This window comes from Hyla sarda, chromosome 4 (genome assembly GCF_029499605.1).
Source record: "Hyla sarda isolate aHylSar1 chromosome 4, aHylSar1.hap1, whole genome shotgun sequence".
In the NCBI taxonomy this organism is placed as follows: Eukaryota; Metazoa; Chordata; class Amphibia; order Anura; family Hylidae; genus Hyla; species Hyla sarda.
The window spans coordinates 224,394,846-224,420,118 of record NC_079192.1 but is presented as its reverse complement, the minus strand read 5'-3'; the positions used below and the strand labels follow the sequence as shown (position 1 = coordinate 224,420,118).

Genomic DNA, 25,273 nt, shown 5'->3' with positions numbered 1-25,273 from the left:
TACACTGGTTGGAAAATACTGAGTTAGATAACAGAACCTAACTGAAGGTTTTCCAACCAGTGTGACTCCAGCTGTTGCAAAACTACAACTCCCAGCATGCACGATCTGTCAGTACATGCTGGGAGTTGTAGTTTTGAAATAGCTTTGATAACAGGGGAGGTTTGCCCCCCCCCCCCCCCATGTGAATGTACAGGGTACATTCATACAGGCAGGTTTACAGTAAGTTCTTGCTTCAAGTATGAGCTGCGGCAAATTTTTTGCTGCGGCGCAAATTTCTAGCAGGAAGCTCACTGTAAACCTCTGCCAGTGCGAACGTACCCTTAAAAACACTACACTACACTAACACATAATAAAGGGTAAAACACTACATATACACCCCCTTACACTGTCCCCCCCCCCCCATATAAAAATTAAAAACTTATTGTACAGCAGTGTTTCCAAAACAGAGCCTCGAGCTGTTGCAAAACAACAACTCCCAGCATTTCCGGACAGCCACTGACTGTCCAGGCATGCTGGGAGTTTAGCAACAGCTGGAGGCACCCTGTTTGGGAATCACTGGCGTAGAATACCCCTATGTCCATCCCTATGCAATCCCTAATTTAGTCCTCAAATGCGCATGACGCTCTCTCACTTCAGAGCCCTGTCATATTTCAAGGAAACAGTTTAGGGCCACATATGGGGTACTTCATTACTTGGGAGAAATTGCACTACAAATTTTGGGGGGCTTTTTCTCCTTTTACCCCTTATGAAAAGGAAAAGTTGGGGGCTACACCAGCTTGTTAGTGTAAAAAAATAAAAAAAATTACACTGACATGCTGGTGTTGCTCCATACTTTTTATTTTCACAAGTGTTAAAAGGAAAAAAAGACCCCCAAAATTTGTAACGCAATTTCTCCTGAGTACGGAAATACCCCTGATGTGGGCATAAAATGCTCTGCGGGTGCACAACAAGGCTCAGGAGTGAGAGCGCACTATGTACATTTGAAGCCTAAATTGGTGATTTGCACAGGGGTGGCTGATTTTACAGCGGTTCTGCCATAAACGCAAAACAAGAAATACCCACATGTGACCCCATTTTTTAAACTACACCCCTCACGGAACGTAACAAGGGGTATAGTGAGCCTGAACACCCCACAGGTGTTTAATGAAAATTCTTCAAAGTTGGATGGAAAAATGAAAAAAAAAAATTTTTCACTAAAATGCTGGTGTTACCCTAAATTTAAATATGAAATGAAATATAGGAAAAAAGCCCCTCAAAATTTGTAACCCCATTTTTTCTGAGTAAGAACATACCCCATATGTGGATGTAAAGTGCTCTGCTGGCGCACTACAATACTCAGAAGAGAAGGAGCGCCATTGGGATTTTGAAGAGAAAATTGGTCAGGAATTGAAGGCCACGTGTGTTTACAAAGCCCCCATAGAGCCAGAACATGTGACCCCATTTTGGAAACTACACCCCTCACGTAATGTAATAAGGGGTACAGTGAGCATTTACGCCCCACAGGTGTCTGAGAGATTTTTGGAACAGTGGACCGTGAAAATGAAAAATGTAATTTTTCATTTACACAGTCCACTGTTCCAAAGATCTGTTAAACGCCAGTGGGGTGTAAATACTCACTGCACCCCTGTTCTGGCACCACGGGGGGCTTTGTAAACGCACATGGCCCCCGACTTCTATTCCAACCAAATTCTGTCTCCAAAAGCTCAATGGCGCTCCTCCTCTTCTGAGCATTGTAGTGCACCAGCAGAGCACTTGACATCCACACATTGGGTATTTCCATACTCAGAAGAAATGGGGTTACACATTTTTAGGGTCATTTTCTCCTATTACCCCTTGTAAAAATGTAACATTTGGGGGAAAACCTGCATTTTAGTGAAAAAAAAATGTTTTTTTCATTTACACATCCAACTTTCACGAAAAGTCGTCAAACACGTGAGGTGTTAAGGCTCACTGTACCCCTTGTTGCGTTCCTTGAGGGGTGTAGCTTCCAAAATAGTATGCCATGTGTTTTTTTTTGCTGTCCTGGCACCATAGGAGCTTCCTAAATGCGACACGCCCCCAAAAACCATTTCAGCAAAATTCGCTTTTCAAAAGCCAAATGGGACTCCTTCTCTTCTGAGCATTGTAGTGCGCCAGCAGAGCACTTGACGTCCACACATGGGGTATTTCCATACTCAGAAGAGATGAGGTTACAAATTTTGGGGGGCATTTTGTCCTATTATCCCTTGTAAAAATTTAAAATTGGGGGGAAAACTAGCATTTTAGTGAAAAAAAAAATCATTTACACATCCAACTTTAATAAGTCGTGAAACACCTGTGGGGTGTTAAGGCTCACTGGACCCCTTGTTACGTGCCTTGTTACGTGTAGTTTCCAAAATAGTATGCCATGTGTGTTTTTTTTTTGCTGTTCTGGGACCATAGGGGCTTCCTAAATGCGACATGCCCCACAAAAACCATTTCAGAGAAACTCACTCTCCAAAATCCCATTCTGAGCCTTCTAGTACACCCGCCGAACACTTAACATACACATATGAGGTATTTCTTTGAACGAGAGAAATTGGGTTACACATTTTAGGAAGATTTCTCTCATTTTACCCCTTGTAAAAATTCAAAAACTGGGTCTACAAGAACATGCCAGTGTAAAAAATGAAGATTTTGAATTTTCTCCTTCAATTTGCTGCTATTCCTGTGTAGCACCTAAAGGGTTAACAAACCTTTTGAATGTCATTTTGAATACTTTGAGGGGTGCAGTTTTTATAATGGGGTCATTTGTGGGGTATTTCTAATAAGAAGGCCCTCAAATTCACTTCCAAACAGAACTAGTCCCTGAAAAATTTCGATTTTGAAAATTTTGTGAAAAATTGGAAAATTGCTGCTATACTTGAAGCCCTCTGATGTCTTCCAAAAGTAAAAACATGTCAACGTTATGATGCAATCATAAAGTAGACATGTTTTTTATGTGAATAAATATATCATTAATTTGGAATATTCATTTTCCTTATAAGCAGAGAGCTACAAAGTAAAAAAAATGTTACATTTTTTCATCAAATTTTTGAATTTTTCACCAAGAAACGATGCAAGTATCGACAAAATTTTACCACTAACATAAAGTAGAATGTGTCACGAAAAACAATCTAGGAATCAGAATGAAAGGTAAAAGCATCCCAGAGTTATTAATGCTTAAAGTGAAAGTGGTCAGATGTTCAAAAAATTGCCGGGTCCTACAGTGAAAATTGGCTGGGTCCTTAAGGGGTTAAGGCCGGGTTCACATTTAGGAAGCTCTGGATGAAAAACATCTGTCCATAGCGTCCAAGTGCGACCAGCGCCGACTCAATTAGTCCGTGCTAGGACTGTGCGGACATTGCTGTCCCCATAGATGGCAATGTCTGCAGAGCGGATTCTGCCTAAAGAATGTACAAGTTCATTCTTTTAGTGGTGGAATTTTAGTGACGAAATATCAGTCACTAAAATTCTGTATTGCACATTGTTCAGCGGAATCCCATTTCCAGCTGCACCAGAAATTTCGTAATATGAACCTGGCCTAACTGGTTCTAATTTGATCATGATTTGATCATGCCTTATGTTAAGCTACCTGTTATGTTTTGGATCAGTTAACTGCTTTTGACTTCCACAATAAAGTCTACCCAACACTTAGGAGCTACAATCAATGAGACCTTCATGCATCGGTCACAGAAAACTGTTATAAATCTCCTGTCTCACCCAAATAGTCTTATCTCGTCAAATATCGGCCAATTATTATGGCAATTATTGGCCTCTACAACAGGACCAGCAGCCAGACAACAAATGAGCAAACCCTTGTTTGAAGGCAGTTTTTTTTTTTTTTGACAAGTATAAAACTTTTCATTTATCATCCTGTGTAACAGGGCATGTATGGCCAATAATTACAGAAGAAAGGACCAAACAAACAATCCAGTGATCATTAAAGGGGTACTCCATGTCTGATCAAGGGGGGTCCGGGTGCAGACACCTGGCGTTCGTGGTGTGACATCACATGGGGTTGTGGCGTTGTGTTATGGAGATTGCAGGGGATGCCACATCCAAAACAAAGGTGTAACCTTAAGACAATACCATATCTTTTGCCAAAGATAATAACAAATCTAAATCTCTTTATCAGGTACATTATTGTGAACAATCAAAAAAATTACCTCTAAACATAATCTCGTGGCAGCTTTACAAATAAAATTTAGATTACATAAAATAATGTAGATCACATAACGTGACCTCAAGAAGGCACTTTTAGAACAGTATCCGTACAAATGTTCCCTATCAACCTTACTTTTTCATTTGTTCGAATTATCAAGACACATATAACATAAAAATCCCTGAGAGAGTAGAGCAAAATCGTGTTTTTTTCAAAGCTGGTCATCACATGCCATCATCAAAGGAAAAAAAAAATGTTGATCCCCTACTGATTTTGTTTGTTTGCCACTAACAAAGAAATGATCAGTCCATAATTTTACTGGTTGGTTGAGTTGAACAGTGAGAGACAGAAAAACAAAATTTTAAATATGTTTTGAATTAAATAGCATTTTACTCAGTAAATCAAGTATTTGATTCCCTATCAATCAGCAAAATTTCTGGCTCCCAGGTGTCTTTTTTACAGGTAACAAACTGAGATTAGGGGTTCTTTCTTAAAGGGAGTGCTCATAATTTCACCTTGTTACCTGTATAAAAGACACCTATCCACAGAATCAATCAGATTCTAAACTCTTCACCATGGTCAAGACCAACGAGCTGTCCAAGGATGCCCAGGGACAAGATTGTATACCTACAAAAGTCTGGAATGGGCTACAAGACCATTACCAATTATCTCAAGTCAGCTGGGTCCATAGTCTATAAGAAAACAATTGGTAAAACACTACGCCAGAATAGACTGAAATCCAGCAAGAAAGCCCATGTACAGGCCCATCTGAAGTTTGCCAATTAACTTTTGAATTATTCTACCCATGTGGTTTTGGGCTGATTGCTCAACGTTTTCAAAATCATTTAAACTCCACAAGGTGAGATCTTGCATGGAACCCCCGACCGAGGAAGATTGACAATTATTTTGTGTTTGTTCATTTTGAATAATCACACCAACTGTTGTAAACTTCTCTCTAAGCTGATTGGACATAGTCTGATTGGACATCATTGGACTGATCTTTGGTCTCGGCCATGTGTGGTGACTGACTGCTTCTGTGGACAGGTGTCTTTCATAAGGAGCAATCCCTTAAAGAAAGTGCTTCTAAACTCCGTTCACTAATTGTATGAAAGACACCTGGGAGCCAAAAATCTTGTGATTGAAAGGGGATCATGTACTGTACATATTTTACTGAATAAAAAAAAAAAAGTAATAAGTGATTCATAACCATTTTTTTGGTAGTTTTTTTGTGTCTCATTGTCCAAATAAAACTAGCATTGAAGTTATAGACTGGTAATATTTTTTTGTCAGTGGGCCAATGTACAAAATCAGCAGGGGATCAAATAGTTTTTTTCTTCACTGTATACAAGAAAAAAGGTAAGAAAGGACATATCTGTACATTAGTTTTCTGTATAACAAATTCAATCTGCAATTCTAAAAGGAGGTATAAAAAGTCCAACATAGGTAGACAAAAAGACCAGCGCACTCACCCAGCTTTTCCAATGATCTTGCTTTATTCAGAGAATGATAGTTAAAGGGGTTATCCTTGAAATTTTTTTTTATATTTATCAACTGGCTCCAGAAAGTTAAACAGATTTGTAAATTACTTCTATTAAAAAATCTTAATCATTTCAGTACTTATGAGCTTCTGAAGTTAAGGTTGTTCTTTTCTGTCTAAGTCCTCTCTGATGACACGTGTCTTGGGAACCGCCCAGTTTATAAGAGGTTTGCTATGGGGATTTGCTTCTAAACTGGGTGGTTCCCGAGGCACGTGTCATCAGAGAGCACTTAGACAGAAAAGAACAACCTTAACTTCAGAAGCTCATAAGTACTGAAAGAATTAAGATTTTTTAATAGAAGTAATTTACAAATCTGTTTAACTCTCTGGAGCCAGTTGATATCTAAAAAAAAGTTTTTTTCCTGGAATAGCGTTTTAAATCTCAAGCTGTTCAGTGCAGAGTTATCCCCATGTGCTGTGCAGAGCAGATTAGCAGGGATGTTCCACCTGGGCAACGGCGACCGTTTCGCGCCTGTCGGCGTTTCCTCAGGCCCCCTCGGTGACGTCATCCCGCTGCAGGTGAGTGTCTTATATACAGGCGCATTCCCATGGAAACCAATGACATATAAACTATGTTAATGAATACAATGAATAATACAAAGAAAAACAGGCGTCCTGCACTCACTGTCCAAATTCTGATCAAACAGCTCCCATCTCGGGCTGGTCCGTCCTGCACATCAGGCAAAGATAGAGTGGGGCGCTCAGAGGCAACTGCCGCAGTTTCACACACACAGGTGCGCTTCTTCCGGCCTGAAGAAGCGCACCTGTGTGCGTGAAACCGCCGGCAGTCGCCTCTCAGCGCCCCACTCTATCTTTGCCTGATGTGCCGGACGGACCAGCCCGAGATGGGAGCTGTTTGATCAGAATTTGGACGGTGAGTGCAGGACACCTGTTTTTCTTTGTATTATTCATTACACTGACTGGGTTTTCTATCATCCTAGCACCGCCGTCAGCTGACTTATTCTGGTGCGTGTTCGGGTGTGATACTATCCATCTCATGGAGCTGGAATTATTCAGGTATCGGTGCCACTATATAAGTTTTCTTTTTGTGGACTTAAATAATACAATACTTAATAATTAAATACCTGTTAAAAACAAACTCCCTGTGACTTAAAGGAAAGCATTTAGCTTGTTGCATTTTTTCAGACCCAGCTGACTCGTAGCATTGAGTCTGCTGATCCATTTCGCTTCGCAGCGCAGCAGTTCCTTTTTCCTATCTCCACCTCTTGGGTGTTTTTTTAACACATTCAATCCCTGCAAATTTTATGCATTTTACATTATTCTGATGCTTTTGATCTATGTGCAGAATGAACCGAGTGGCTCCTACTTTTGTTCTAGGTGATCTAAAGTGTTCTAAGTGATCTAAACATTCAATTTCCTTTGCACCTTCCCTATGTAGAACATGCCACACAGGCATATCATGGCATATACCACATAGGTTGTTTGACATGTGATTAATTGGTTTACCACAATGTGTTTGCCTCCTATATCAATGCAGGTAATGCCAGTTTGTGTTCACATATGGTACAGTTCCCACATTTGAAGTCCCCCCTGAGGTTATATTCTTCTTGTTAGTATTTTTATTTTTTTCCTTTTTAAGAAAGTTACCTATTGTGCGGTTACGTCGGTATGTGATAAGGCAACCATTTTTAGCACTCTCTGTAAGGTGTTCATCTTGCTTTATGATGTAACAGTATTTGTGAATAGCTTTTCTTATGGTAGTGTTTAGCAGAGTATTATCTAATGAGAATACGAATCTCTCTTCCTTTGTGTTCTTGTTTCTGTACAGTAGTTAATTTCTGGTTTTCTGTTCTGCTTTTATGTATGCAAATTTTATTAAATAGCTGGGATACCCCCTCTCTACTAAACGTCTTTTAGGTTCTTCTGCCTGTACTTGATATGTATAATTATTACTGTTAATACATTTTAGCCGTATAAACTGGCTGTATGGAATGCTCTTCTTCACGTGATAGGGATGGAAACTATCGAAGTGAAGAAGAGAAGAGGTGACAAGCTGTCCATTTCGTGCTATGATTTTAGTGTCCAGGAATTCTAGAGAGTTTCCTACATAACAGGTAGTAAATGTCATGTTCATGTCGTTATTGTTTAAGTATCTTGTAAAGGTATTTTACTCCCCTTCCTACACGATAAATATTTCGTCTACGAAGGGGAGGATCAATTTAATGTGTTTCACATATGCGTTATGGCTAGTAAAGATATATTTTCTTTAAAAAACTGATAGGAACAGATTAGCAAAGGTGCACGAGATGGGCGTGCCCATTGCTGTTCCTAGTCTTTGCTTGAACCAGCTGCCATTGTTGAAACACATTATTTTCAAGAATCACTCTGGGTGCTTCTGCCACACACTCACTGAATTCAGATGTTTTATCTGCTTCTTGCAGGGCCTCTTTAATTGCCTCTATCCCCGCATCGTGGGGGATGCGGGTATAGAGGCTTTCTATGTCTATGGAGGCAAGGGAGTATGTTTTATACCATTGAAAATAAGTAAGGAATGTAATCAGGTCCCCTGTATCATTAAGGTAAGTGGGCATATGTTCTAATAGTGGTGAAAACACCAGGCTAAATAGCTAGACAGAGCCTCTGTATCTGAGCCAATCCCCGAGACTATTGGACGTCCTGGGGGTTGGCTCAGGGATTTGTGTATTTTTGGTAGTACGTACCAGTAAGGACGTTTCGGATTGACATTATATAATTTGGTGGCTGCGACTTCTGAGATTATTCTCTTATCTGTATATTTTCTGAGGAGGGTGCAATTTTTGTTTTGAATCTTAGGGGTAGGATCACTCTTAAGGGGTTCGTATACTATGAGGTTCCCTAGTTGGTTTTGTGTCTCTATGTCATGGTCTTTCTTGGACCAGACTACCACCGCCCCTCGTTTGTTTGCCATCGACACCACAATATCTTTCTGGGCATCAAAAATGATCAGAGAGTGTGATACCATGTCAAATCAGTCCCTTGGGATTCTCAGTTGTAACTGATTTTTCTCCTGCGGAGGTTGAAGCAACTAAATGTCTAGCCGAGCTTGCAGGAGATTTTAGTGATGGTACAGAGAAAGATACAGGGTATTTCCAAGGAGGCAACAAGTCCCAATTTAATCCAACCATAGCCTCAGGAAGCACCTTAGATATCTTTCAGAGGGCAGTAGCACAAGAAGTTAAAGCACTGATTTACCCAGGACCTAAATTAATATCTCAGATAAAGAGAAAAAGGCACTTTAGTGGCTTGCTGCCCAGAAAGATATTGTGGTGTTGAGGGCCGACAAAGGAGGGGCGGTGGTAGTCTGGTCCAAGAAAGACCATGACATAGAGACACAAAACCAACTAGGGAACGTCATAGTATATGAACCCCTTAAGAGTGATCCTACCCCTTAGATTTAAAACAAAATTTGCACCCTCCTCAGAAAATATACAGATAAGGGAACATTCTCAGAAGCCACAGCCACCAAATTATATAATGCCAATCCGAAACGTCCTTACTGGTACATACTACCAAAAATACACAAATCCCTGAGCCAACCCCCAGGACGTCCAATAGTCTTGGGGATTGGTTCAGCTACAGAGGCTCTGTCTAGCTGGTTGTTTTCACTGCTATTAGAAAATATGCCCATTTACCTTAATGATACAGGGGAATGGATTAAACTCGTTACTGATTTTCAATGGCATGAAACATACTACCTTGCCTCCATAGACGTAGAAAGCCTCTATACCCGCATCCCCCACGATGCAGGGATAGAGGCAATTAAAGAGGTCCTGCAAGAAGAAGATAAAACATCTGAATTCAATTAGTTGGTGGCAGAAGCACCCAGAGTGATTCTTGAAAATAATGTGTTTCAACATAATGGCAGCTGGTTCAAACAAAGACTAGGAACAGCAATAGGCACGCCCATCTCGTGCACCTTTGCTAATCTGTTACTATCAGTTTTTGAAAGAAAATATATCTTTACTAGCCATAACCCATACGTGAAACACATGAAATTGATCCACCGCTTCCTGGATGACATATTTGTTGTGTGGGAAGGGGAGGAAAATACCTTCAACAACTTTGCAAGATACTTAAACAATAACGACATGAACATGACATTTACTACCAGTTACGGAGGAAACTCTCTAGAATTTCTGGACACTAAAATCATAGCACGAAATGGACAGCTTATCACCACTGGATATGAAAAGACACCTCCCGGAATGCTCTTCTTCACTTCGATAGTTCCCATCCCTATCATGTGAAGAAGAGCATTCCATACAGCCAGTTTATACGGCTAAAATGTTTTAACAGTAATAATGATACATATCAAGTTCAGGCAGCTATTTAATAAATAATGCATACATAAAAGCAGAACAGAAAACCAGAAATGAACTACTGTACAGAAACAAGAACACAAAGGAAGAGAGATTCGTATTCTCACTTGATAATACTCTGCTAAACACTACCATAAGAAAAGCTATTCATAAATACTGGTACATCATAGAGCAAGATGAACACCTTACAGACCGACGTAACCGCACAATAGGTAACTTTCTTAATAAAAATACTGACAAGAAAAATTGGTTAGAGAATATAACCCCCAGGGGGAACTTCAAATGTGGGAACTGTACCATATGTGAACACAATCTGGCATTACCAGCATTTGATATAGGAGGCAAACACATTGTGGTAAACCAATTAATCACACGTCAAGCAACCTATGTGGTATATGCCATGATATGCCGGTGTGGCATGTTCTACATAGGGAAGACGCAAAGGAAATTGAATGTACGCATTAAAGAACACTTTAGATCACTTAGAACAAAAGTAGGAGCCACTCGGTTCATTATGCACATAGATCAAAAGCATCAGAATAATGTAAAATGCATAAAATTTAATGTGTTAAAAACCACCCAAGAGGTGGAGATAGGAAAAAGGAACTGCTGCGCAGCGAAGCGAAATGGATCAGCAGACTCAATGCTACGGGTCAGCTAGGTCTGAACAAACGAAACGAGCTAAATGCTTTCCTTTAAGTCACATGGAGGGAATAGTTTTTAACAGGTATTTAATGTATTATTTAACATGGTTTATTTGTCATTGGTTTCCATAGGAATGCACCTGTATATAAGACACTCACCTGCAACGGGATGACGTCAACGAGGGGGCCTGAGGAAACGCAGACAGGCGTGAAACGGCCGCCGTTGCCCAGGTGGAACATCCCTGCTAATCTGCTCTGCACAGCAAATGGGGGTAACTCTGCACTGAACAGCCTGAGATTTAACTATCATTCTCTAAATAAAGCAAGATCATTGGAAAAGCCGGGTGAGTGCGCTGGTCTTTTTGCCTACCTTTGTTGAAGTTTACTGCATACATATTCACACAGAAGCACCTCCCAGCTCAGAGACCCCATATTAACGCTGATCCATTTATCACTCACACAATCATAGCAAGCAGTGCCGAGACCGCCATCTTGTATCACACCTTCAGGTATAAAAAGTCAGTGACTTCTGGCATTCCACAGCATTTCAGCATCATATGTTTCCTTGAGTGTTTCAATGATTTAGAATTTCATGCCACTTGGATACAGTAAGTATGCTGATATCACAGGCTAGAGGTTTACTATTGGCAGTAAAAAATTAAATGCACATTGGATGAGTGGGTGGAATGGATGAGTAAACATTTCCAGCTCTTAAGAATTTTTTTACATTAACTTTGTTTTGCATGTATGCAATAAAATGCATCTTCAACTAAGGTGGTCTGCATTTTTGTGACCAAGACAAAGTTACAACAACTTACCAAAGCAAATTCATGACATACTCTTCCATCAGGTGGCAACTTTGCTCCAAATCCTAATGCAGGAAACATTTTATCACTGTCATAATCCTGAATTATTTCTCCAACTGCTTTTAGTGCCATGCCATATGCATTCAGCTGATAAGGATTCATGTAGTGCAGAGAGGTGGGCTGTGCAGGGTTTCCTGTTTCATAATAAATTCCATTGAAAGGTTATAATTTTTTTAACTCTTAAATAATAGTCAAGTATATGCAGTAAATTACTAACAAACAGAAATTTTTTTACAACCTTTTGACAAATGCTTTATGCGTACAGTATACCCAGTACTTGTGTACAGCCATGATTAAACACAACAAGGTACTGTTTAATTTTTGTCTTAAAGTTAGGATCTTATACACTAATATTTACCTTTAAGGTGGTAAAGGATCCTTATTTGTGGCATTGTTTTAGTTTTCTTCAGTTTTTGAGAAGAATAGTTTCATATAATTTAAAAATATTTACTATAAGCTATCAGTTCAAGCTAAGGACCATTCCCCATTACAACAATTGCCACTTTTGATATAGTTTTTACTAGTAACCTTGAAACATATTGTTCTAATGATGGAATTGACAGCAGAATGCGGGTAACACATTGGTTTGGACTATGGAAAAGGAAGAAAGAATTCTTAAAGAATAGCTCACACAGGCTGAAAGAAGAAAGGGAGCTCACAAAAGGTAGTTTTCAGAAACAAAATATCATAAAGACTGTGAACAAGTATAGAGAGAAAACAGAGCTTACACAGGAAACAACAGAGCCTGTAGAAGACCTTTTTGAATAAAATGTTTTTTGCACCATAATATGTACATAACAATGCTTAAGGGTACGTTCAGATGTGCACATTTTGCTGAAAATTTCCCTCAGCACATTTTTCTACCTATTTCAATGGGTAGCAAAATTAGCTGCAGAATATCCACAGAAAAGTACGCACATGTAAATGAACCCTAAAAGGTGTCCATTGCCTTTAATTGGTTACTGTCAATAAAAAGTTTAACATGTTGCCCAGACTTGTCAAACGTTTTAATCCCTCCAGGTCTCACTCTGAAGACCAGTTGCAATCGCTAGTTATAAGCCAGGGAAGCCTGTGGCACTGTCATTCCCCCCCCCCCCCCCCTGGTTTATAACTAGAGATTGCAACCAGTCTCAGAAATGAGACCCCATGCGATCAAAAAACATGTTTTTCTAATGGCAGTAACCCTTAAATATTTTTAAACTGGATACAGTATTCTATGCAATCTGTGCCTTTTCAGACTTACCATTTGATGCTGTGAAGTCTATGGCTACTGTAAAATTTATTTGGGTCCTATAATTACAAAATAAATATTTATTACTTTTCCTGGAAAGGAATACTGGACAGTATGCAAAACATAACTGATCTAAAATCCATAAATATATCAATTTTTTGGCCTTTGATTGGTGTGTGCATCAAAGCTTGCTTCATGTTATACTGAGGTATACCTCAGTATAAAAAAAGTGTACTGCATGGATTCTTTTATATGACAGATTCTACATCTGAGATATACAAGGGGGAGAAGTGTGAAAAGAGCGAAAGCAGACTAAAATGAAAATGTAGAAAAGAAAATGTGTTTGCATACTAGACTTTTGCTGATGCTCAAGACATACGGACATAGGTTTTGCAAAAACTTATATCTTAACCAAACAGTACCATTGATGCATAAGCCCATCATGCTTCAAGCAATGACATTCATAAGGATTCATAACAATGCAGTAGGTGACAACAGCAAAAAACCTAGCCAATACATATTGTGCTTGTGTGACTAAATCTTATTCAGGATGCTTCTTGTGCCTTTAGACCAAAGGTGTACAACCCACAGGTCACATGCAGCCCATGCTGCCACTAGTTGGAGCCCTTGACCTGCAAAACAGATATATAGCTGATCACCTGTTTGTGTGATCAGCCGTGTTTTTGTATGAAAGGTGTGACAGGTGCTTATTGGTTAAAGAGGTTATCAAATGAGAGGGAGGTTGAGAAGAATGATTGTTCATTTTATAAAAAAAAAATTTACTTTTACTTACTTCCAGCTCTCCTGCAGTGCCTCTGGACATTGGGGTCCAGAGTGTCATACTGCGGCTCAGCCAATCAATGGCCAAGGAGAGACATCGCTACGGACAGTAATTGGCTGAGCATCAGTATGACACTCTGGACCCCAGCATCACACCAGGCCCAAGCATCATGCTTTCAGGAAGAGGATCATAGCCAGAGAGGGACACCGAAGGCACCGTGGAGGTAAGTAAAGGTTTATTTTTTATTTTTTAATGGGACATTTTTCTCCCTCTCCATCAGTGATATACTTCTGCAGTTTTAAGTTGTTGGATTCATATTTCTTCTTTTCATCTTTCTGTGTGTTCTGCAGGAGTTGTCCGTAAGAGGAAACTAAGAGGAAACTGATTTTTTTTTGGTATATCATCGACCGTTATTGCAGTCTACCCTAAATTGCAGTAATTTGTTGATAAGTACATATGAAAAACATGGTTACTGCATCTGGTCATTGCCTGCTGTAACCACAGCAAATCCACAACTTGTAGGAGCACCCAAATTGAGTCACTAAAGGTGAACTATTTTTCACACATGACACATAAAAATGACATACTAATAAATAGATCATTGGAAACTATTTTGTGTTTACTGGGGTGCTAGATATACAAAAATAACACAAATGGTGGTTTTTCATAGCTTTTTATCTGCTGCAGATATCAAAGAAGCAGGCATAAACTGGATTTTATGTCAGACAGGAGGCTCGTATCAAAGTGCATATTCCTTCTTTATTAAGCCCAATAGCAGAAAGAAATGCAATGTAAATGTAATAAATGAAAAGAAAAAAGATGCAGGTCACCTAGCAACCAGCATACACCTCCCCAACATTCCAACCAATCATATCCCTACTCGCTCCATATTAACTGATTCCGGCTCCGCCTCCTCCTCTTTCTTTCTGCTCAATAGCAGACTTCACACAGATGAGTATTAGCTCCTTATCTTTTAGAACTTTGTTACAATTCCAGTGATTTTATCGCATTTTGAGACATATAGTTTGTCTTTTTCAAATGTTAGTTTTGCTGGGATCAGTGTAGATACTCCATACGCCGGTCCTTTTTTCCCTATTTTATTAGTTTTCCATTGTTTTTCCTACCCCCCATTAGTATATGGTTTTTTTGTCTGTCTATTGTTCCTTACTGCGTTTTTCCGCTTTTTCTGCACTGTTTTTCTGGCCCTGGGGTCCCCGGTTCTCTCTGGGGGCGCTAGGGCTATCTTCCCTGTGATTTCCTAACCGATTTTTCTTCTTCGGCGGCACTCCGCCATTGCTTGTGACGTCGGCGCTTCTTCTCCGCTGTTCGTCTCCTCCCCCGTCTCTTAGTCCAGCAGCGCGTCTGGCGCACGCTAAAAGGGCGTGTCCCCTGGCGCTGCGGGCCTCGCGAGGTTCTCCTGTATGCAACCGTGACACCAGTGAAGAAAAGCGTCCCTGGCAACGGCTGCCTGTTGCGTTCCTGCCTGTTAGTGTGCCGGGCTCAGCTGCCAGTGCTGACAGAGCAGGAGGCACGGGTACTCTGTGGGAGCGCTGCTGATCAGCTGCTTGTCAGCTGTATCAGCTGCTGTGCAGGACCGTTAACCTACAGTTAAATGTAGGGCTTCCTGTCTTAGCATTCTCTGCCTTTAAACAGAGCTGCACTGTTTCAGTGGTGCAGAGGTTAGTTTTCCAGTTTTTAAACATAGCACAGTTATAAGGTTGCAGGTTCGAGTCCTGCTTAAGTTTCCTTTTGTAATTATACATTTATATATTTCACACTGTTTGTGAGTTTATAAATCACTCATTTCAGTTGCCCTGCTTCTGTGGTGCAAAAGTTAGCTTTTCAGTTTTACACATAGCACAGTCATAGGGTTGCAGGTTCAAGTCCTGCCTAAGTCACCTTTTGTAATTATATATCTATATATTTCAGACTGTTTATGAGTTTATAAATCACAAACCTATGTTGCCTTGTTTCTGTGGTGCAGAGGTTAGCTCTTCAGTTCTACATGTAAAACAGACCTAAGGTTGCAGGTTCAAGTCCTGGTAAAGTCACCTTCAATAATATTTATATATATATATATAGATTTATTTTAGACTGTTTCTGAATTTATAAATACATGTACAAGCTGCCCTGCTTCTGTGGTGCAGGGGTTAGCTTGCCAGTTTTGCGCATACACAAAGTTATAAGGTTACAGGTTCAGATCTTGCTAAAGTCACCTTAAATAATATATATTTTACAAACTGTTTGAGTATAGATCACACGTTTAATGTGAAACATTCCTGTGTATTTTTTTTTATTTTTTTTATTTCCACAGCCCCTGTGTGTTGCTGCTTACACCATATCCATTGGTTTTGGGCTGCGTAATTCTGAACATGTCTAACCATAAATTAGATATGACCCTGGGGGATGACCCCACTAATGTGCATGACCCTGAGTTCATGTCCGCTGAACAGATTAATCTCCTTGTAATCAGGTCTGTGCATTCAGCACTTATGTCGCAAATGGCTACTATGAATGAGACTATTTCTAAGTCTATTTCTTTGGCAGTGTTTCAGTCCCGCCAGGAGTCGGCGACTGCTCAGGCAGGTCCACTACTGGTTGCGACTGTATCTGCTCCGGTTTCTGACTCTCATAGACCCGGTAAATCTGACCGGAAGCGCCACCACTCAGATTTTGTGACCTCTCCCGCACTACATCAGATGGCGGGAGATTGCCAAAAGATTACAACGGGCCCTGTACAAGTGGCACCAACCCGAAATCGGGTGTTAGACCCTCCGCCCGGGAGGAAGACTGTACTGTCCGGGTTTCCCGTTCCGCGAAGCGGACTAAACTCGATTCTTATGTGGACGAATCGGAGGTTGAATCAGAGTCAGATTTTGACTTCTCTGTACCCTCTACTTTCACTAGTGAGGAGGAGGAGAAAGGTGGAGAGGAGATTCCCGACTCTTCGGGGTCCTCCTTTGCGGTGGATAACCTGCTGGCCATCTCAGATTCACAGAGGGTCCTGTTCTTCGACCCATATGCCATCAAGCATCTGCGGTCTGGTGACTGGGCCCCTTTGCCACGGGTGGCCAAACACATGGAAGCATAGCTAAGGAAACCTCTGGATAGAGGTAATCGGAGTATGTTACTATCTAAGTGTCCTCGCCCATTGGTTGCCAGCAAAGTGGCAGTGACGCCTGAGCTGGATCCGATCCCTATTAAATTATCTGATTAAGTCTGGTGAAAGGGGAGCGACAGATCATTTAAGTCCGTTCAGGACAAATTGCTGGATATCTTGGGACCATTGACCAAGATCCAGAACTTAGTGGAGCAAGCGGTAACCACGGGTGAACCCGTGGATGCTGAAGTTCTGAGGGGCTGGGTCTTGCGAGCCACGTGCTTTTTTGGGCAACGCCACTACGGCGATGTCAGCTGAGAGGTGTTGCTTCATTTTAATGCGGCTAGTCCCGCAGTTGTCCCACTTGGTGACCGAAGAACCGGGCCCATCCGCTGAGGGCCTTTTTTATTTGGTGATTCCCTAATCAAACATATCAAAAAGTCTGTGGGCTTTTTCTCCAGCCTGGGCAAGGCCCAGACCTCATTGAAGAACATCATGAGGTTTTTTGGAAGGGGCAAGGGTCGCCCTTTTGACCGAGGTGCCTATTTTTCGACCCTAGGGTAGAAACCCTGTACGTTATGTTCGCGCAAGGCCGCAAGTTCAGGCGGTTATAAATATGAGAAACCTAAACGAGTACGCTTTGTATCGCCAATTCTAGACGGAGGACGTACATTTACTCAGGGATTTTGCTTCTTCCCAAAGGTTGGCTGGCGAAAATAGTCCTGAAGGACGCGTACCTCTCGGTACCGATTTACTCTTCTTCTTGTCAGTATCTACAATTTCTGTGGGAAGGACTAAAGTGGGAGTTCACGTGTCTTCTGTTCGGGCTTTCTTCCGCCCCTGGTGTTTCCCCATACTCATGAGACCAGTTATAGCCACTCTCAGAAGTCGGGGAGTCCGGCTTATCATATAACTCGATGATAGATTGGTCATGGCTCGATCAAAACGGCAGGTCGTGCTCCACGTGGAATGGACAACGTCTCTCCTGTCGGAGCTGGGTTTCCTGATCTGATAGAGTCGAACGCCAGTCTGTGCGGCTGGGGAGCCCGGTGCGGCTCGTCCTGCACAGCCCGGTGCGGCTCGTCCTCCACAGGGGGGGGGTAGAGATCCCTGGAGGAATCACAGTTGCACATCAACTGTCTGGAGCTCCTGGGGGCTCTTTTGCGATCTAGAGCTTCGCTTCCCACAGGTCGGACTGTTATATCCTGCTTCGCATGGACAACGTCTTGGCCATGTGGTTCATCGACCGTTTTGGGGGCACACATAATTCTTATAGCAGAATACCTTCTGGGAGTTTCCAATTCCATTGCGGAGGGGAACTCCAGACATTTAACGGTCACTAGCGATTGGGCCTTACATCCAGCCGTTTTTCAGGCCGTGTGGGACCTGTGGGGTCCTCTGGATTTGTTAGCATCATGGCTCATTCGTCAATTGCCCCGATTCTTCAGTTGGAGGCCGGATCCGGAGGCCATGGCTATGGATGCGTTCCTACAAATGCGGCCTCGGGAGATGCTGTATGCGTTTCCTCTGTTGCTATGATTCCCAGAGTGTTGTGGCAAGCGGCAGCACAAGAATCAACCCTGGTGTTCATCATCCTGGTGGCCGACTGAGTCTTGGTTTCCCCAAGTACTGGGGATGATTATAGACTGTCCATGGATTTGTCCTCTTTTCCCATCGATTCTTCGGGGTCCGGCAGAGGAATTACATCTGTTGGTGTTGTCCAGTCAATTGCCGTTGGTGGCTTGGCTGATTTCAGGAGGCGTAATTTGATAGAGACGTTTCACAATAGACTAGGGAGCTCATGCGAGAGGCATGGGCTCCGGGTACCAGATCGGCTTACCGATCAGCCTGGGGATTATGGGTTCATTGGTGCTCACAACAGCAGATGGATCCTGTTCAAGCCCCTGTGTCCAGAGTCTTACATTTTTTGTCAGATGTTTTTGATGCCAGTAAGGCATATCGGACTTTTAATGTTTATAGATCCGCTATTTCGGTCATACATGTCCCTGTAGATGGGTGGGCGATTGTTCGCCATATGTTAGTTTGTTGACTTTTGAGGGGTATTAGATTCAAGCGTCGTCCTATCCCTCGATACCAGGTCACTTGGGATGTGTCACTGGTTTTTCGCATGTTTTCCTCATGGGAAGATAATGATGCGTTCTCTACAATTTTTGTAGTACAAGTTGATTAGGTTATTGTGTTTGGTTTCCATCAAACAGGTTCCGACGTACGGGCATTGGATATCTCAAAGACAGTTTACTCCGCACGGTGTCCAATTCCCCTTGTCGCGGCGGACTAATAAGGATCTACGTGCCGTATTTTACCTGAGTTTTCCACAACACCCTAAATGGTGTGTGGTTCATTGTTTGAAGGCGTATGAGCTCAAAACAGCGTCGCTAAGAACACCACATTTTTTGCAGTTTTTAATATCTTTCTGTACTCCGCATTTTCCAGTGTCTTCCCCAACGTTGTCACGTTTGGTGAAGCAGACAATGGCCTTGGCCGGGATTGATATATCGGTGTTTAAGGTGCATTCGTCTAGAAGCGCAATGGCTACCAAGGTAGCTCAGACGGAAGGCCCGCTTTCTGAAATCTGAAAGCAGCGGATTGGTCTTTAGGACCTTTTGTTTTAGGCCTGAGAGTCACGTGTCAATGTCAGTATTATGATGTCATGAACAGTATGGTGTTGTTGTTTTTGCTTTGAACTTGCACTTTGATACGAGCCTCCTGTCTGACATAAAATTTTGGATTTTCCTAGTTCAATGACGGAAAATATAGATTTTATAAAGACAGGGATTCCCATCCCTGTTATGGTTGTGTCTCTTCTTTTTTCTAGGATATTAAAGAAGAGGTTTGGAAGACTGAAGTTTGGTTGGTTCTAGTCATCCTTTAACTTCCGTTAGAGGCTTCCCGGTTCGTTTGGGAGATCCTTGGTTCAGGTTGATGTTGTAGGGATCCGGAGAGGTTCGCTACGAGATGGATCTCCGTTCGTGGACTTCGGTTTGGTGTTCGACGCGTGATGGACTTTCCCCTGTGGAATTCAGTTCAGCGTTCTATCGGCATAAAGAAAGAGGAGGAGGCGGAGCCGGAATCAGTTAATATGGAGCGAGTCGGGATATGATTGGTTGGAATGTTGGGGAGGTGTATGCTGGTTGCTAGGTGACCTGCATCTTTTTTCTTTTCATTTATTACATTTACATTGCATTTCTTTCTGCTATTGGGCTTAATAAAGAAGGAATATGCACTTTGATACGAGCCTCCTGTCTTTATAAAATCTATATTTTCCGTCATTGAACTAGGAAAATCCTAAATTATTGATCTTCAAAGAGCAAATTAGGTTAACTGATATATACATACACTGTATATACTCAATTATAAGCCGACCCGATTATAAGCCGAGGCCCCTAATTTCTCCCCAAAAACCCAGGAAAAGTTATTGACTTGACTATAAGCCTAGGGTGGGAAATACATCATCCCCCATGTCATCATCCAGATCTCCGTCATCATCACCCTGTCATAATCACCCCTTCATCATCACCCCGTCATCATCCCCCCTGTCATCATCCCCCCCCTTCATCATCACCACCTTGTCATCATCACCCCCTTCATCATCACCCCATCATCATCCCCCCTTCATCATTACACCGTCATCATCCCCCCTTCATCATCCCCCCTTCATCATCACCCCGCCATCATCCCCCCCTTCATCATCACCCCGCCATCATCCCCCCCTTTCATCATCCCACCGTCATCATCCCCCCTTCATCATCATCCCCCCTTCATCATCATCCCCCCGTCATCATCGCCCTGTCATCATCCCCCTCCCCCTTCATCATCGCCGCCTGTCAATCCCTCAGTGGTCTTCAACCTGCGGACCTCCAGATGTTGCAAAACTACAACTCCCAGCATGCCCGGAGTAGTAGCTGTCCGGGCATGCTGGGAGTAGTAGTTTTGAAACATCTGGAGGTCTGCAGGTTGAAGACCACTGCAGCCTTCTTCATCATCCAGACCCCCCCCCCCCCCCTTTAGTTTTCTACTCACCTCCCCTCGGTGGGAAGGAAGGGTGAGCTGATCCGGGCCATCTATGCTGCAGGGACCGTCCGGTGGGGAGGGTTAGTCTGAGAAGGGATTGACAGGAGGAGAGTTCACTCGAGTATAAGCCAAGGGGGGCGTTTTCAGCACGAAAAATCATGCTGAAAACCTTGACTCATACTCGAGTATATACAGTATTTATAATAACAGTGAACTGATTAATAGTGTAAACATTATTCTTTTACTGTGCTTTTCCCTTACAATATGCTTTTTTTTTTTTTTTTAAATAAATGTTATATAACATTTATTTAAAAAAAAGCATATTGTTGTTAAATAATAAGTACACTTAAATGGTGCCAATACAAATAAAACTTGTCCCACAAAAAACAAGCCCTCTTACAACTATTTATAAAACTAAAGAAAAATTATGGTTCTTGCAATAAAATGCCCCAAATAAAGACAATCATGAATGGATTAAGGACACGTTTCTGAAGGTTTCCTTTTTGTAATTGTACAAATTGTTTTAGATCTTCAAACTATCTTCAATGACCCCATATAAACAATGCATATAATAAGGTTATTTTTTTGCTAGTGCTTTCCTGCCATAAAATGTGACCTAAAACTACACCGTATTCTACACAGCAAACACAGTATATTATTCATTTGTCCTATCTTTGACTCATTTAGAAGTCTATTGTCATTATAACCCCATGTGGTATCTGTGAAGGTCACAATGCATTTGCAAAATCTGATCATGTATAAATCCTGCTAAAAGCATAAAGTGTTTTCAACAAGTACAGAGGCCAAGATGTTGCTTGGAAACTATAATCTACCAAGCTATTTTTATGACCAGAAGTCGGAACACAACCATTTCTATTAGCAAACAATCCATAAAAAGTGCATGTACTGGACAAACTTCACTTCAATAACAACTGTGCCAAAGCCATGGTGTTAACAACCAATTTTTATGTCAAAACATATACACATCAATGTAAACAGTAACTTATCTTATTATTGTAGTTTCAATAATTGTAACAATAGTCATCAATGTAAAAGGCAAAGAAGGGAATATATTGATGCCAAAATCAGACAGATAGACTCAAAAAACAAACCTGACCTACTGCTCTATACACATTAATTATCTGAAGTATATTTTTGTGCATTATGTTACAGCTGAGGGGCAGGGTCCCTGCCTGTGCCAGACACTGGCACAAGGCAAAAGCAAAAGCTACATGGATAATGCCAGCCCTGCATTAGCATGTAGTCTATATAGCTAGAAGTGGTTAAAAACTTGTGATGACATTATGATCACATGAACATGTGGACAGCACTGATGCTAGCAGGAGAGAGGTGAGCATGGTGACAGTACTGCTGCCATTGTGGGGGAGGGGTGGGCATGGAGACAATTCTGTTGCCAGTGAGAAAAGGGTGAGAATAAGGACTATACTGCTACCAGTGATTCTGCATTCTGTTTGGACATACTGGGAAGATATTATTGGCTGCACCATGGTATTTGTTCAGTGCTGGTGGAGAGGTATTTTGTGTCAAATTGTGGTATTTGCCAATGTTGACGAGGTATTTTTTGATACACTGTGATATTTGTTTAGTATCACAGTGTGGCAAAAAAAAAGCTGAATTTACACATGCAGTTTTTGGTGGTAGTCTATGATACAGCTTTATGAGCCCAGACCAAGAGTGAATCCAAAAATAGAAAAAATATTAAAGGGAATATGTCAGCTGCAAATTACTTTTCAAATTGCTGACACCATTATGTAGCTGTTAGTGCAAGGAGACACATGGTACCTTTCATATACCTGTCAGGGCTTCCATAAACTAGAAAAATGCATTTTTTTGTGCCAAGTGTCAAATAGACCTCCTCCCATTTCTATCCCCGCTTGATTGACAGTCAGCTGGAAGCCAAGTCCTGTTTAGATTTCTCACACTCACTATTTGAATTCACAGTCCTGAAAGCTGAGCCCCAACTATCAATCAGAGACAGGGATGGGTAGGGAAGGAGGTGTTTCAGCTCAAAGCACTTTAGGAACTTGGGAACGCCTCTTTTACCCTTTGTACAGGAGGATAGAACTATTTTTCTATATTATTAAAGCACAGATAGATATATTAAAAGGTACCATATACCACATTGCCTTAAAGGGGTTATCCACCATAAGGTGATTTTAGTACGTACCTGGCAGACAGTAATGGGCATGCTTAGGAAGGATCTACACTGCTCTTGGGGCTAAATGGCTATGTCATGAGATTACCATAATGCTGTGGCTAGCTTTTTGTGAACTTGTATTTCCTGTTTGACTTATGTTTTTTTGACTACAAATCCCACAATTCCATTTTCCTCCCTCCCACACATCAGCCACCCCACCCATTGAAACAAAAGACCTGTGGTTTTCAATCAGGGGGCCTACAGCTGTTGCATTAGTTGCAGATTGATCCCTCCACCCATTGACGCAGACAGGCTCCCTGTCATGAGCTGACTAGTGAGTCAGGTCTCGACCGCATTGCAAGCTGGGAAAAAGCCGAGACAACAATCATTTTGTATGCTGGTAAAAATAAATAGTGGGGTACAATTGTGGGGAAGAATTGTGAGAAAACCGTCGCACACAGGTACAGACAATATATTATGAACTACACTAACTTTACAACCCCTGTAACATAGTCAAATAAAAAAAAATCCTGGAATACCCCTTTAACAGCTATCTAGCAATGTCAGAAGTTTGGAACATGAATTGCAGCTGACAGATGTGTCTCTTCTGACAAATAATTGCCCAACACCTACACATTACCACCATAACTGGATAATACCACCATGCTGATGCTGAATAAAAACCCTGGCTCTACACAGGTTCTTCAGACGATATAAGTGATTACATACAGCTACATCAGGTGATGTGTTCTCTAATTGGAGTCATTCACTTTCCTTTTTCTTTGCCATCTGGCCCAGACCATCATGACATTTTCTTCCAGCCACAACTTATCCCACAGAACCTGCCAGACAAACATTTTAGGCTCTGCACTTTTCCAGCCCCTATAGCACTGCAGTAATAATAACCCCTACACAGTCCTACACAGTAGTATGGGTAGTATGGGTAGATAGGTGGGTTGGGGTTACTCCACTAGGTAGACAGGTCCCTTCACATTGTTTCCCCAATGACACAGGTGTCCCGAGTAGGCAGGTGCCACCTGTAGGTAGGTCCCCTTAAAGGTAGTTACTTCCTATAGACAGTAGCATCCTCCTATAAGTAGGGGTTACTCGCTGTAGGTAGGTCCCCCTCTATATAGGAGCAGTCTCCCTTTAGGTAGTAGTAGTAGCCACAGCCCCCTTTAGGCAGTAGTAGCAGGCACTTTTAGGTAGTAGTTAGAGATGAGCGAATTTACAGTAAATTCGATACGTCACGAACTTCTCGGCTCGGCAGTTGATGACTTTTCCTGCATAAATTAGTTCAGCTTTCAGGTGCTCCGGTGGGCTGGAAAAGGTGGATACAGTCCTAGGAGACTCTTTCCTAGGAATGTATCCACCTTTTCCAGCCCACCGGAGCACCTGAAGGCTGAACTAATTTACGCAGGATAAGTCATCAACTGCCGAGCCGAGAAGTTTGTGACAAATCGAATTTACTGTAAGTTCGCTCATCTCTAGTAGTAGTAGCAGAAGGTGCAGCAGCCCTCTTTAGGTAGTAGTAGCAGCAACTCCCTATAAGAAGTAGTAGTACTGGCAGACGCCTTTAGGCAGCTATAGCTAAAATAAGCAGCCCCCTTTCGGTGGTAGTATTGGCAGCCCCTTTAGGTAATAGTAGTACCAGCACCCTTTAGGTAGCTATAGCAGCCCCCTTTGGGTAGTAAAAGCACCAGCACCCTTTAGGCAATAATAGTAGTGTCAGCCCCTTGCCAAGATTAAAAAAACAAAACAAAAAAAAACAAAGATCCTTACCTGGCTCTTGTGTAGTCAGCTGCATCTTCTGTCTTCTCCTCTGGTCTGTGCTCCGGCGCACAGTGATGTCAATCATATGTCAGAGCACAGAGCGCAGAGGAAGTATGGATGGCCACAAGAGTGATTGACAAGGTGAGGAGCCAATGGCTCTTCTCTCTTTCAAACAGCAGAACACTGCATTTATGGACACGCTTACAGTTAAAGGTGTCCTGGATACAGCACTGCAGTGTGATGATGCGAACATTGTAAGCATCGTTACTCACTTAGGGGGGGAGTTAGGTGGCTGCGAGGCCCCCTTGAGGGCGAGGCCATAGGCAGTCACCTAACTCAGTGCTAGAGCCATCTCTGGGAGTAGTGTTATTCATGAGAAAGTAACATGGGACTGTATTTTGGAGAGGAAAGAGGGGGGGGGGGGGTTGTTTTTACAAGGGACTGTATGTAGGACAGGGGAGTAGTTTTATTTACATGGGACTGTATGTTGAATAGAATAGAAGTAGTGCTACTTACATGGGACTGCATGTTGAATAGGATAGAAGAAGTGTTATTTACATGGGACTTTATGTTGGAGAGAAGGGGGTGTTATTTACATAGGACTGTATGTTGGAGAGAGGATATGGTGCTATTTACATGGGACTGTATGTTGGGGAGAAGGGGAGTAGTT

At 41.9% G+C, this 25,273-nt stretch overlaps 1 protein-coding gene across 3 annotated transcripts in view; it reads right to left on the bottom strand.

Annotated features, from left to right (window-relative positions):
• Nucleotides 1–25,273, bottom strand: part of CPNE8 (copine 8) — a 517,377-nt gene that overhangs the window by 38,330 nt on the left and 453,774 nt on the right. For all 3 annotated transcript variants that reach the window (XM_056573670.1, XM_056573669.1, XM_056573671.1), the window contains exons 14-15: nucleotides 12,772–12,818; nucleotides 11,481–11,662 (exon numbers count right to left, since the gene is read on the bottom strand). In XM_056573670.1, coding sequence (XP_056429645.1) covers nucleotides 11,481–11,662; nucleotides 12,772–12,818 — 229 coding nt within the window. The remainder of the gene's footprint in view (nucleotides 1–11,480; nucleotides 11,663–12,771; nucleotides 12,819–25,273) is intronic.